Source organism: Vulpes vulpes, chromosome 3, assembly GCF_048418805.1.
Source record: "Vulpes vulpes isolate BD-2025 chromosome 3, VulVul3, whole genome shotgun sequence".
In the NCBI taxonomy this organism is placed as follows: Eukaryota; Metazoa; Chordata; class Mammalia; order Carnivora; family Canidae; genus Vulpes; species Vulpes vulpes.
This window is the reverse complement of record NC_132782.1, coordinates 60,065,231-60,080,621: the sequence shown is the minus strand read 5'-3', so window position 1 is coordinate 60,080,621 and position 15,391 is coordinate 60,065,231. Positions and strand designations below refer to the sequence as shown.

Here is a 15,391-nt window from a genome sequence, read left to right as displayed (position 1 = left end):
ACATGCATTTTAAAAATATTTATTTATTTATTTTAGAGAGAGAGTGTGTGTGAGCAGGGGGAGGAGCAGAGGGGGGTGGTTAAAGAATCTCAAGCAGACTCTGCATTGAGTGTGGAGTGGGACAGGGGGCTCAATCCCATGACCCTGAGATAACAACCTGAGCCAAAACCAAGAGTCAGAGGCTTAACCAACCAAGCACCCAGGGGCCCCAACATGTAGTATTTTTAAAAAAGCGAATTCAGAGATAAATTCTTTACAAATAATTGGTAACTTTCTAAGGGATTCACATTTTATCTAGACAGAGAACTGTCACAGTGCATTTCAAACTATGTTTTGGAGGACAACATTGGGAAGCTCACACAAATTTTCCAAAGCACATTGTGCTTGCTTAAAGGCACACCAGTGGGCAAGTGGAAGGACAATGTGGTGGGATGAAATCAGACAACCAGCAGGAGAGTAGCAGTCATTGGAATAATAAGATAAATGCATTGTGGGTCTCCATGGCAACCAGGGACCCCAGCTGATCCTCTGCCCCTCCAGCGTTGTGTAGAACAGCCCACCTGCGCCAAATCTCCCCTTGCTGCAGAAACAAATGTTCTATTGCTATATTAAATTGTTCCAAAGATCCAGGTTATGAAACAGTACCAATTACTTTAGCTGAATCTAAATCTCTAATGCACTTAACAAGAAATGTTTCTCTAATAAATATTATCAATTTTAAAAAAGATACATTTAGAATGAACACAGAGGATGGAAATACATTTTCATGCTACATTTACAATTCATTAAGCCTCCCAGGGTTATTTGTTCTGCAAGTGAGCTGACTTGTTTTCCAGCAGATTCTTGGGAGCAGTAAGGTCCACCCCTCTCCAACGAATGTCAGAAATGGGGAGAGGGGGCAGTTCTTTTAGTGGCCTGGAAAGGTTTCCAGAGGTCTTCCATTTCCTCAGCATTTCCGATCTGGCTGTGTCCTTTTTCTTTATGCCACTTACTAGCTCTGGGTGCATAGACCATTTTCTTAATCTCACTGTGCCTTACTTTCCTGTCTATAAAATAAGGGTAATAAATAAACTTATCTCACATAGCCATTTGTCAGGATCGAACGAGCTTACATGTATTAGAAGGCTATCATAGCATTCAGTGATATTTGCTATTATCATAATTGTCCCTTCACCTCAGATAAAATATTTCCTTAGTTTTAATTTCTGATCTGGTATACTCAAGAAAATTTCTCTTGCTCACTTCATCTCACTTATTTTCAACTTGATTGTAGACTGCATAAATGTGGACACATTTCTTAAGAGATCTTTGTCGTTTTAGATCAAGGCTATACCCTTATAAAGTGTTTGAGCAAATAAAAAGATTGAGACTGACTTTGGCCTTCTTGGCAGTCTTACCCAAAGGAGATAATTAGTTATAGACAAACAAATTACACTGGAGTTGAGGATCACGGGATGGACAGGTCTGGTTCATACCATAGTTCCACCAGTGATTAGCTGGGTGCCCCAGAAGAAAAAATTGACTATACTGAGACTCTTTAAAGGATTCTTAAAATGAGGCTATAAGGGGCACCTGCATGGCTCAGTCGGTTAAGCATCTGCATTTGGCTTAGGTCATGATCCCAGGATCCTGGGATCCAGCCTGGCATCAGGCTCCTTGCTCAGCCGGGAGTCTGCTTTACCTCTGCCTTTTTCCCTGCTTGTGCTCTCTCTCTTCCTCTCAAATAAATAAAATCCTTTCTAAAAATGAGGCTAATAGTAATTCACAGGATTATTTGAGTATTAGACGTCATATATGAAAAGTACAAAGTCTCTAATTCTCACAAATGGTAGCTCTTAGTATTATCATTACTCTAATACTATAATTATTTATTCCTTAACATAAAATTTATTTTAATGTGACAGTCAGGATCCTGATATGTAAGTACCTGGGTCCATGGGGCATACATGTGAATGAATGCTCAATATGTAAGTTCCTCTTCTTGGTGTTCTATTGTAGAAATATTGTTAATACTGGAGTAGAAGAGATTTTGTATTGCAGAATGATGGAGGGATCCCTGGGTGGCTCAGTGGTTTAGTGCCTGCCTTCCGCCCAGGGCGTGATCCTGGAGTCCCGGGATCGATTCCCACATCAGGTTCCCTGCAGAGAGCCTGCTTCTCCCTCTGCCTGTGTCTCTGCCTCAATCTCTCTCTCTCTCTGTTTTTCATGAATAAATAAATAAAATTTAAAAAAAACAACAAACAAAATGATGGAAAAGTAAATGGTAGAAAAAAGAAAAAGTGCTAAATATATAGTGAATTCATTAAGACATGTTCAGCCAAATATACATATAATTCAATATATACATATGATATATGTATATTATCATCAGTTATCTCAAGCATTGAGATAGATTACTGAATGAGAAAACATATGAAATACAGAATATAGAAAAAATACCTTGAACTTTTTGTGAAAATTTAAATAAAATATTTATGATATAAATTATCTAGTAGAAAAAGTGGGTTTGGGGCAGCCTGGGTGGCTCAGTGGTTTAGCGCCGCCTTCAGCCTAGGGCCTGATCCTGGAGACCCGGGATCGAGTCCCACATCGGGCTCCCTGCATGGAGCCTGCTTCTCCCTCTGCCTGTGTCTCTGCCTTTCTCTATCTCTCTGTCTCTCTCTCTGTCTCTCATGAATAAATAAATAAATAAAATCTTAAAAAAAAGGTGGGTTTGGGGAACCTGTGTGGCTCAGTTGGTTGGGCATCCAACTCAATTTTGGCTCAGGTCATGATCTTGAGGTTGTGAGGCTGAGCCCCCATTTAGGCTCCACATTGGGTGTGGAGCCTGCGTGGGATTCTCTCTCTCCCTCTGCACCTCCCCCATCCCACACACTTTCTCTCAATCTTTCTCTCTCTCTAAGTTAAAAAGAAAAAGAAAAAAAGAAAAAAAGAGGTGGGTTTATAAAAGAATCGTTTTTGTTGTTGTTTTTGTTGTTGTTGTTGTTGTTGTTGTTGTTGTTACCTGTGCTGGAGGCACTAATTCCAACTCGGAAGCTGACTCAGAGTTCAGGGCGCTTTTCCCACCACTTAGTTCTGGTTGAGATCTGTGCTCTGAGGACCTATAGGGGTTGAATAAAGGAGATCAATGTACATCAAGAAACAAATTCAGCTAGAAAACCAGTCAAGAAACCTAGTTAATCTGGATCACTGAGAGCCATGATAACAAAGCTCTCATCAGAATTTCGATGAAAAAGATATTTTCTATATAATTTTATTATAATGACCACTTTCGAAATTTAAGTGGCTGCAGTGTGCTAGGTGTAATTGTCTCCGATCGATTTAGAATTCTGTTCAATTATGTACAAACAGTAAATAAATGCATCTAGTTTTGTTACAAACAGATTTGCTTTATTAAAAGTATTGTGTTTTGGGGAGGGGAGTACCTCACAGTGTCCCAAGTGTGATTTGAAATTTATATAGAACTTGAAATGTCATAATAAATAGGGGCAACAGGACACTGAGGCATGCTGCCCTTTAGGAAGCTTTAAAAACATGGTAAAATTCAGGTAGCCAATTTTTCTCATGGGCACCCACAGATTATTGTTAATTAGTACATTATCTGACAGTGATGATTAAGATAGTCAGGAAAGGTTACATGTACCTGTTACCAGGTACTTTTTTCTTTTTTTATTGTTCATATATATATTTAATTTTATTTAAATTCAATTACTTAATATATATTATTGGTTTCAGTGGTAGAGGTCAGTGATTCATCAGTCTTCTATAACCCCCAGTGTTCATTATATCACGTGCCCTCCTTAATGTCCATCACCCAGTTACCCCATCCCTCTACCATCTTCCCTTCCAACAACACTCAGTTTGAAAAACATTTACTTTAACTACTTTTTATGTAACATATTGAATATGCACACATATGTACATATATGTATAAACCTATTTTTATGGATCAACTCAATTATACAATAAAAAAATTATCAACAAATATTGGATCCTGAATTATGAACCTACCAAAATCATTTTTGGCTGAATTTTTGATAATTTAGGTGAGATACTTAGTTTTAGAAGCCACAACAATTAACACTGATACCGAGGGTTAAACATGGCACCAGATATTTGGATTGACTGAACTCATTAGCTATTTCAGTACACAGGAGAAATACCCATACAGCTGATACACCATTACCTATTTTGTGATGTTAAAATATCTTACCATAAGAGTTCTTTTGATCCAGTTCTAGATGAGCATGATTTTCTCTCTGCCATTGGATGCCCCTTGCTATTTCGATCTCCATGAAACTTAACATCATCCCATTTTTCCAGTTGTGTTTGAATGTCTATGAAGGAGATAGGAATGGGGTAAGAGGGACAATGGATTTCACGAAGTACAGAGAAAAGTAGAGAATTTAAGATTAAGAACTCTTATACAAGTGAACTTCACTCAACTGATGCTCCTAAGCCCAAGACCAACTTTTAAGATTGCATGAAAATTAATAAAAACATGTTCAGCTAAATAAAAATGAGACCGATTAAGATAAATTGATTTGCTTTTAGTTAAACAATCGAGTTGTTTTATCTGAATTTACTTCAAGAGCTATGTGCATTCTGAGTTCTGTGTATAATCCATGGAATCCCATGAGAATGAATGTATAGAGTACTATCCCGTCTGCCTCCAGCTGAAGAGGTGGCTTTGAGGCAGTCTGGCATGTTTCTAGAAAGAAATTCTATTAAAAGAGATGAACCTCACTGTTAAAAGAAGATAGGAATGAACTGGAACACTTTTCACAGCTTTTGTAAAACTGCTTAATTTTTCATCAATTGAGGGAATGAATAATGGGAATAGAAAGAAGGGAAGCAATGGAGAAAGTCAAGAGAGTGCTAGAACCATTTTCTCCCTGTGTTTTAATTCTTAAGAACTTGGCTAGGTTTGTTCTCATTAACAGGTGTGTGACGGTAAATAAATCACTTAAACAGCTCTGAGCTCCAGGTTTTTAATTTATAAAAAGATAAGTTTGCAGTCAGTGTCCTCCAAAATTTTTAAACTATTTTTATGACTTCTTCATATGACATTTTCTCAAAAGCAGAGAAATGAAAGCTTCATTTTATAGTTTATTGTGTTACGTTGTAGTACATTGAATAATATATCCTTACATAAGTGTGTAAATTTCATTATCCATCAGTACAACTGAAAAATCCTAAAGCTTTCCTCCAGAGAGACAGGCAGGCCTCAGAGAGGGACATGGCAGGGGAAAGGGGACAGGTTATTTCTGGCTTTCTGAAGTAACTGTCACTTTCTTTCTCCTGAGAAAGGAGACTATAATTTGACTAGTTCCATGAGATAGAGTTAAGCTCTCCTTTCTCAGGAAGATATATAGTAGATAAAAGTATGGGTTTTGAAGTTAATCAGAACTAGGTTCAAATTCCAGGTCTTTCTCATACTAACTGAGATGTTAGTTACTTAAGATTTAAGTTATTTAAATTTGAAAACCTGGGTCCTCTCTTTTTTCTGAGTTACAGTGAATTAATGGGCTAATGCATGTAAATCATAGTGTAGTCCTGGACATGATAAGCCATCAATAATTGGTAGCTGTTGTTATTATATCAGATACATCCCCATGCATGTTACATGTTCTGGCTGGCTATTCATAGACCTTGTGTTAAAGCTGTTCTCTCCCTCTCACTCTACTGGCTATCTCTCACTCTAGACTAAATGCTCCTAGAGTGCAAGATTCATGTCTCATTCTTACTTGTAATTCCAATGTCTCATATGGTACCTGCCATCTATCAAGAACTCAATACATGCAGGTTGAATAAATAAATGAATGAATCCACATCAGTTATGCAAAATTGAACTCCCCAAATACTTTTTTTTTTTTAGATTTTATTTATTCATTCATGAGAGACACAAAGAGAGAGAGAGGCAGAGACACAGGCAGAGGGAGAAGCAGGCCCCATGCGGGGAGCCTGATGTGGGACTCCATCCCGGGACTCCAGGATCACACTCTGGGCCGAAAGCAGGTGCTAAACTGCTGAGCCATCCAGGGACCCCCTCCCCCCCAATACTGTTTAATTCAAGCACAAAAGAAGTGTGTGCTGCCCATATTCCTTCATGGAATTAATCTTTTCTACTCCTTTGCCACATGGTCTTAATATCATTTGTGGAACTTCCTTGTGTTAAGGCAAGGGCCAGCAGCAGCAGACACATGCTATTACCTTACCTAAATCTAAGGATGATGTCTCTGGGCCTCGGACAGACTGGCCTCTCTGTTCAGCATCTGCACTGATGAGATCAGATCCATCAGCCTTTTTCTTGAGGGACGAAGTTTTCGATGAGGCCTCCAACTTCTTGGCTTTGGTTTGGGTTTGAGAGACAGGTTCACTCAGGTCAAGGAGATCCAAACCTGTGGTCAGTACTATCAGAGACAGAAAAGGTTAAGATAAGCTCACTCACTGCTCTGAAATTATTTTTTAAAAATAGGTTTTAGTTGGTTGCAGAAGGATTTTGTGGTTGTAGTGTAGGTTAGAAGTATGGAATCAAGCTAGCTCCCTATTGATTTATAAAGATGGCCTGTATTTAGACTGAGAAGTTTGCTACATGTTCTCCTTTATTTGACACAGTACAAACCCACAAGATGGGACTTAGAGCAGCCTCACCAGTGATGAAAGTTTAAATAAAATTAAAATAATAATAAAATTGAATCTAAATTCAGGTACCACATACTTTATTGCTTTGCCTTATTTATAGAGAGGTGTATTTTACAGTGCAGTTTTCCCAGAGAAGAGTGTATCATATTCAGAGACATGTTTGCAAAACAGTTATGAGGAAGATCTGGAAAAGTTTCTAATGTCTTTGTATTTTAAATTTCAAACTTTGTGTATACTAAAGTATACAGTATATAAAGGAATGTTGTTAATCATTGCTTATTTAATTAAGCGGTTCAATCAGAAAACAGCTTGCTGTTTGGGCTCACACTAGAGAAGTATCTCACAATCCATAGCTGATGAGTAGATACACATGTTAATGCCTTTGCTGCTTAATATGCAAATTTAAATTTCCATGTAATGAACCATAAAATGGTTACACTTTTACTTCCTAGCAGGTTGATTACATTGCATTTAATACACTAATGAAGGCAGAAATAATAATTTGTTCAGATGCAAAGTAGGCAAATAAGAACGAAAAAGGCAAGTTTTGTAATTCTTCCTCCTTCTTTCTCTTACCATGCAAGTCACCAGGGTTTGACTAGTTCATCTTGAGAAATGGAAAGTTCCAGTTAAGGGAGGTCCCCTCCAGCCCTGCCACTCCCCTGGTTCATACACCTGAAATGCAGGCTTCTGGACTGGCCTGGTGGCTTCCTGGCCTGCGATCTCTTCACCCAGATAGTGTAGGAAAGCCAACAAAGTGACAGAGAAATCCTGGTGTTAATCCTCTCTTGCACGGTCTACAACAGAGGCTGCATGTGCCACTTCTCTTCTTTGACCTCTCGGATCACCCTCTTGGTAAGGAATGGATTTTTGCTGGTATCTTAACACTCTTCGACTTGCTTCCCCCTTGCACTCAAGGCACAGTCACGGCTCAGTGGACTTCACATCCTGGATTTCTCTAGTACCATACTGTCCTCATGAGCTAACCCCCCCATAGGATCTTTAAGATTATGTGTCAAGCTGTATTCTAAATAGTCTCCTTTGCCTGATTTCAATCACAGGGGTGGATGTTAATGGTGAGGTGGAAAGACCAGGCTCTAGCTGCTTAGCTGTGTGGCTCCGAGTAAGTTTCTTGACTTTGCTGAGTTTGTTTCATCCTCTGAAAAATGCAGATTAAGCCTCAAGATGAATTTATCTAATTTGTATATTGAATGTGTAAAGTGCCAGGCATACAATAGGTATTCAGTAAATGTGATTTCCCTTCTCTGGTGGCCACTTTGTGATGCTTTTCTTTCTTTTTTGTTGATCTCCTCCTAGTCTCCCTGCTTTTTTTCTATTTTGGGCAGGAAGCACATCCGTACATTGACAGAAAGGAGAAACACTGCTGGGAATAAAACAGACCGAGACAAAGATATCGGTCTACAGAGGATGCTATGAGGTACATTTATCAGAAAATGGCCTGCAAGCATCAGCTTATCTCATCTGAGCCTTCCTGAGGAGATGGGAGCCAATTCCCTATGCTAAGATGCTCTGAGATAGGCCAGCAAGCACCTCAAATGGGAGGGAAAGAAGTGGCTTTGAGAGCTGAGCTGCCTGGCTTGCATTTAAGCATGGCAAGCAGCCAAAATAGGCTAGGATGTAACAACACATTTCATATTCTTTGAATGTTTAAGCAGAAATTTCCAGGCCACTGTTAAGTTGGCAGGATTCTAGGCCCACCAAAATTCCCTTGTAAGAGAAGGAAGGAAATGGTAAGTCTCTGGAACACCATATATGTCTTTTTACTAATTGTACAAACAATTAGGAATTAGTTACTTGTTCCTATACTTCTTTCAGAAGCAAATTATACAGGACTTGTCTATTCATATATACGAAGTATGTTTGTTATGGAAAAATAACTGGTGAGTATTAATTTAATTCTATATCTGCTTCTCACCATTCAGAACAAATGAATTACTAAAAGAGTGAATTGCAATATCCAACTTGGCTCTGCAAGTCTTTCCCTCTCCAAACTAGCCTGGGCACTTCCTGTGTTGGTTCTGAGCTCTCTGTTCCTTTGTTCTTTGCCCAGCAATTGTGAAATAAATGCTTGGCACACACAAAAAGCCCTATTTGTTACCCAGTTGATGAAGACGGTGGCTTGGGGGTGAATGGTAAGCTTTGAAGCTGAGAGAGTCCCTGGGGATTACAATTTCAAAAGCATAGAGGGATGGGTGCAGCCTTTTACTTTCTGGAGGAAGACAGATTGCATTTTAGCAAGTGTGTGTGTGTGTGTGTGTGTGTGCGCGCGTGTGCATGCACGTGCACACGCACACGTGTGTTGCACACATATGCACTTCAGTTAAGACTTGGAAATAAAGGGCCTCAGTGTTCCATATGGACTTCAAGGAGAGCATATCTTGGCATGGAAGGGGATATTTGCTCTGCTGATTTTCTTAACCCAATTTTAAAGATTCTCTTAGACACATGAAAGCTTGGGTTCCAGAATCTGTGTATTTAAATCAAGATAGTCACCTCTTACAATGGATGTGAAATGTGTGTGTATGTGTGTGTGTGTTTGTGAGAGACAGAGAAAGATAGAGAGAGACAGAGTGACAGACTTGAAGATAATATGTTGCTGGCTTTGGAAATGGAGGAAGGGGCCACAAGCCAAGGAATTCTAGGTGCTTCCAGAAGTTGGACAAGGCAGGGAGACAAATTCTCCTTTAGAGCCTCCAGAAGGAATTGGCTTTGCTGACACCTTGATTTTTATGACTGTTGACTTCCAGAATTGTAGGATAATAAATTTGTGTTATTTTAAGCCACTTAACTTGTGGTAATTTCTTACGGCAGCAATAGGAAACTAACACAGTTCATAGGTCAGTGTCCATGCGAGGATGCAAATACAGGCTCTGTCACTCCTAAGCATGTGTTTGTCACCACTCCTCCTCAGACTTTATCTGAACCTGGAGGCAATGTGATGACTTCGTTGATATGGGTTTGGTTAGTTTTTGCTTAGCTCCCAGTTATCTGGCAGTCCAAGGCATAATTTAAATTAACTGATAATCTCAGAATTTTTTTTTTTTTGATCACCTAAGTTCATTGGGTAGAATTTCCTGAAATGGAGGCTGTAAGATGCTTTTAAGTATTTGTTTCCATTTATCTCGAGGGCACCTTATTGAGGATCATAACCTATTGAACTAGAAGGCTCCTACGGGGCGCTGAAGATGTTTATGAATGCTAGATTACTTGGGCTGTGGGAGGTGAGGCTGCTTAAAACAGAAAAAAATTGCACCTATCATGAAGCTCTGATTTGATGCTTTGATGGTAAGCACAATGCTATTTACACCACCACAGTATAATGAACCTCAGATTTTTAGTGAATTTTTTTTAAGGAATACATCTACATGATGTGGTCAGAGAGGCAGATCAGGGGACAGTCCTGACTGGTGCAGTCACAGAATGTGCCACAAGGAGCTGATAGGATCTCTGTTCTGTTTCATAAGCTACCCTGGCATACTAGAACCATGGTATTCTTTAATATAATAAAGGCTACAAATCAAAGTCCCTTAGGAAGGATTTTGTCAGTGATGCCAGATAGATACATTGGATTTACATAATTCAATGAAATTTTTATTATTTTATTGGAATATGTAATTAAAGCTACTTCCCAAATTTCTAAGTTCTCTCAAGATGCAGGACATTGGGTTCATTGCTACTTGGGCTTCAAAAAGACATATTTTGCAAATATTACACTGATTTTGCAATTAAAATACTTAATTAGTGGCTGTGACAGGAGTGTGAACTTTGTTAAGGGTAGCTTTTCCCTTCCATATATGGGTCTCTTATAGAGGTATAAAGGTCCTATATTAAGGAGTGAAAAAAATTTTTTTAAACCATGAAAAATGTTTCTTCTATAATAACTCTCCACCTAATGGCTCAGTTGAGGGATAAAATTCTTTTAGATCATGCAGATTTATCAAGGCAAACCAAAAACCTCCTGTTTTTCTTTTTCTTTTTTTTTTCTTGGACTTTAGGAAAGGATCTTTATTGTACTTTGACATATGTTAGATTTTTTGGGGGAGATTATAGACTAAGAAGTTATTATTGGAAATTTCAGTTGTCCTATAATGTAATCATGATCTTAAAACATCCATTGTCTAGTTACATTCCAAGCGTTTGATACAGGCACCTGTGATAATATATATTTATTTGCCATTTTAAAATCAAGGATATTAGCAATGATCTTAGCCTACCTACCATCTAGGGATACAGTTTGAGAGGGCCAAGCAATTAGCTATCATCTAGATTGCAGATAAATTAAAAAATAATTAAGGTGTCAATGGCAAAGAAACTAAAAACATCCATATTTGATCAGCTTGATATTGTCACTATTGGATGACAAAAAGTTAATCCTAAAGTAGAAACAAGTAGAAAATAAAAAAGATAATAAGTACTTAAGAAAAAAGATTATAATTTAGAACTTCTATGAGGCAGGGGATTGGTATGTTCTTTTAAGGTCAGTAGAGGAAAAAACCCTATCACCTGAATGCCATTTGGAAGAGATAAATATTACCTATGTTGTACTCTGTGCAGTTTATTTTTTTATTTTTATTTTTTTAGCACAAACACATTTATTTACTAACCAAAGGAATGATCTTAATTAAATCAACACTTTGAAATAGTTGAAAAATATGGAACGCTTCACGAATTTGCGTGTCATCCTTGTGCAGGGGCCATGCTAATCTTCTCTGTATCGTTCCAATTTTAGTATATGTGCTGCCGAAGCGAGCACTTCTGTGCAGTTTATATAAGAAGGATACTCCTTAAACATTTAAGTGAATGTTATGATGGTGGTGATACACTAGCTTTATTTTTTCATTAGAAGAAAATGCCAAGTATAAATGCCTCTCTTAACACAAGATTCTTCAAATTTCTTCTTCATTGATTTGGTACAAACTTGAAGCAGGTTTTATTCTGTATTTTACTCCAAGATTGTTTAATATCCATTCTGTGAATGTAAAGATATTCATAATACCTGGGATGTAACAGACACTTAAACTTCAATGACTGTCTTGATTTCTCTCAATGTAATTTCATACTATTTTATAAAATGACAATGTTCTATTTAAAATTACTATTTTTTTAATTAAAAATTTGGACAGAAAATGATAACTGTATCTTTTGCCCCGAAATCTTAGTTATAAAATTCCAAGACCAGATTTAGAATTCCTTCTAAGGTGTGTTTGTATGCTAAAATCTTTCCTGCTAAAAAACATATAAAAATGTTGCATATTGAGATGCTAAATAGTGGGTTCTGTAATATTTTTTGAAAAGTGTATTTCTTGGGATGCCTGGGTGGCACAGTGGTTGAGCGTCTGCCTTCGGCTCAGGGCGTGATCCCGAGTCCCAGGATCACGTCCCACATTGGGCTCCCTGCATGGAGCCTGCTTCTCCCTCTGCCTATGTCTCTGCCTCATTCTCTCTCTGTGTCTCTCATGAATAAATATATAAAATCTTAAAAAAAGTATATTTCTTAGGTATTAAAAAATATACAGTCTCTGCCCTGAGATACACTTTTAAGATTAAAAAACACTATCAAACATAGTCTTCCTTCAGGATAAAAATCTGTGTGACCCAGACGCACTGAGTGCTGAGGACAAGGAAAGAAAACTTCACAGTCTCAAAATACCATTTTTCTTGAACACCTGCTTTGGAGGGTGTTGCGGAATGAACTGTGTTCCCCCCCCCCAAAAGCTATATGTTGGAGTCTTTACCCCCAGTACTACAGAATGTGACTTATTTGGAAATAGAATTTGTTAAGATGAGTCACATTGGAGGAGGCACCTAATCCAATATGGTATGTGTCCTTATAAAAATGAGAACTTTAAATGCAGAGACAGACACAAACACAGGAAGACATGCACACAGGGAGAATGTCATGTGAAGATTGGAGTCATGCTGTCACAAGCCAAGGAACTACCAGAAACTAGGCGAGAGGCCTAGGACAGTTTCTTCCTGAGCACCTTCAGAGAGAAGAGGGCCCAGCCGACACCTTATTTTTGGCCTTCCATCTCCCAGAATTGTTAGACAATAAAATTCTGTTGTTTAATCCACTCAGTTTGTGACATTTGTCATGAACACCTACAGAAAGGCAATACTGTAGGATTGCAATAATATGAAATTACATATTCTCTTGAGTTTTTTTTCCTCCAATATTTTGTAAGTCTCTTTTCATATGTTAGAAAAGTCAAGACAAAAAGTGGCTTTTGAAAACCAAATGTTATGTTGCTGTATCTGGTGGGCCCTTCCCAAGTGACTCAGTTTTAGCCTCAGTGGAAGATGGAAAGGGGAGAAGGTACTGGAATCAAGATTTGAGAATTCTATGCTTTGCAGCTTTTTTTTTTTTTTTTTCTTTTGAAGAGTAGGAACTTCTCAGTGCATTGAATTCTCATGGATTTTCCTGAAATTAGAGACACAAGTCTCCTTTGTATTTTTCTAAGGGTAGCTCTCCAGTTTCCGAGGGGTAGGCTCCAGTTTCAAAGATAAGGAGGATAGATCTGATCTGGTAGGATCTGAACTAGTTTAATTTCCTGCTTAAATGTACCAAATACAATTTTATTTGCTTGATTCCTCAAAGTGATAGCTGAATATAGAAAATGATTGCTTTGGTGTGATAGAAAGTCAATGCATCTGAAAAAGAAAGTATTGGGTATATTATTTTTCTAACCTGATATCTAACAGTAATGGTAACATCTGTTGGAGCTTACATGATGCTAAGTAAGGGTTTACATAGATTGCTTCATTTCATCTTCCCAAGCAACCTATGAGATATAGATGTTACTATTGTAGATGAGGAAACAGACTTAGTTAAGCAACTTGCCCAAGGACAAGAGCCTCTAAGTGGCACAGCTGGGGTCTGACATTGCCAAGTTTGACCCCAGAGACTGTAGACTACACTCCTACATTATGTGCCTCTATCTTGTGTTACTTACTTTTGCTGTTGTAATTTTTAGCATTTAAGAAAAATCACAATTTCCTTCCCCTGCAATTTTCTTCCCTTACTTAAAAGCATAATGAAATATAGCAGGCAACAACAAGCTGATGATGGGGAAATGGAATGAAGTGAACAAGACAGTACACAATTGTTCTCCCTTTCTCCATAAGCTTTCTCCTGCAATCCAACATAGTCTTTGTTCTTTGACTCTGAACATCATTTTTTTCATCCTTATTTGAACAACATGCCTTTGAATGTGAACACAGATTGAATAAAATCAATGCAGAAAGGCCGCCTCTGATACAAAAGGTGAAAAGTAGCATTTGCGTCAGATCTTACGTAGCTCCCTCAGGGTAAGCCCTGATTAAATGACTTAGTTTTAGCAGTGAGAACTGGAAAATGCAGAGGAGACTAGGGGAGGTGTGAATCATAGCAGCAGCATCCTGCATCCACTCATTGGATGAATATTTATTAGTGCCTATATGTATGTGCCTATACGGATGACAGTTCACTGGTTGGGTAGATTCAATTCCAGAAGAACGTTCACATAAATTGTCGTAAGAGGAAACAAGTACCAGATTTCCATGGCAGAAAAATGAAACTGGCTCTATAACATTTCAAATCTCTAGGGCTTTTAATTTTGTCATTTCAATCCACTTGAAGGACCTGGCTACAATTTTATTTTACTGGACTTTTGTCATACAAAATATTACCAGCCAGAACTTTTAAAAAAAACACCTCGCTCTGAAATAGAGGCTTTTGTTAGGAATATTTCCTTGTGTCCTGACTTAAGATGCAAAGAGGAAGGATGCATTGCTAATAGTGGTATGCTAAGGTTCAGCAAAGTTGGCTGGGTCAAATATATCGCAGTTTCTTTTAGAATACAAAGGGGTTTATTAGTTCATGTGGAATAGTACATGTCCTAAACTTTCATTGGGTTGCAAACATTACTCTCTACTTAAGATGTGTTACAGAAAGAAAATACGCATTTCCCTGCAGTGACCATTAGCTCTACTTGAGGATCCGTTAAAATGAGAGCATTACCGGCTGTGTTGGACGTTACTGGCCTTGCTATCGCCTCCGATTTGGTTTCACAGAGAAAGTCATCGATGGAGGGACTCAAGAGAGGTCTGCTTTCTTGCTGCTCATTCACCAGCTGAGGAAAAACGAACACAGGTATCAAAGGGCTTTGTTAAACTGCAGAATTGGATGAATTACAATGCAGCCTTGCAACAAAATGAGAATAGCAAGCCTACCAATAAACAAACAAACAAATAAATAAATGGGTAAGGGCAAGAAAGAAAAAAAATACCAAGGGATGGGGAATGAGCCTTTTAGCACTGTCAACATATTTTCGCTGCAGCCAACTTCAGTTTTGAAAGCTTAAGCCTTTTTTTTTTCTCCTAGAACGATTTTAGAACTATTCTCCAAATTTCAACATGTAGAAAATGACACCTCTCGAATCACCTGCTCTTCGCGTGGATCAAACATTACTGAGACTTGGAATAGTGGCCTCAGACTTTGAGGTGACACATTCTGGTTAGGGTGGGCGGTCCGCATTATGTGAAAAGTATACACACACAGAGCTGTATGTGTATGGATAATTGTTCTCCTCTGTTTTTCTTAAAAAGCTCAAGTCATCAATGGGGCACATATCCTTCCTGACATTTCCTTGGGATGCTTTTGTGGTGCACGACAAGCATTATTTTGGGAGAGGGGAAATAGTTATGTTAATTATATAGGTATCCGGTAGATATATTCCTGAAAATC

At 38.2% G+C, this 15,391-nt stretch overlaps 1 protein-coding gene and 1 non-coding gene across 15 annotated transcripts in view; both read right to left on the bottom strand.

Moving 5' to 3' along the window:
* PEX5L (peroxisomal biogenesis factor 5 like) overlaps positions 1 to 15,391 on the bottom strand; it is a 234,551-nt gene that overhangs the window by 86,676 nt on the left and 132,484 nt on the right. For all 14 annotated transcript variants that reach the window (XM_026007210.2, XM_072752613.1, XM_072752609.1 and 11 more), the window contains 4 exons: positions 14,666 to 14,777; positions 6,219 to 6,413; positions 4,214 to 4,337; positions 3,005 to 3,101 (listed from right to left, as the gene is read on the bottom strand). In XM_026007210.2, coding sequence (XP_025862995.1) covers positions 3,005 to 3,101; positions 4,214 to 4,337; positions 6,219 to 6,413; positions 14,666 to 14,777 — 528 coding nt within the window. The remainder of the gene's footprint in view (positions 1 to 3,004; positions 3,102 to 4,213; positions 4,338 to 6,218; positions 6,414 to 14,665; positions 14,778 to 15,391) is intronic.
* Positions 11,313 to 11,419, bottom strand: LOC112926330 (U6 spliceosomal RNA). Its single transcript, XR_003236317.1, has one exon. It is a non-coding gene; the product is annotated as a U6 spliceosomal RNA (small nuclear RNA).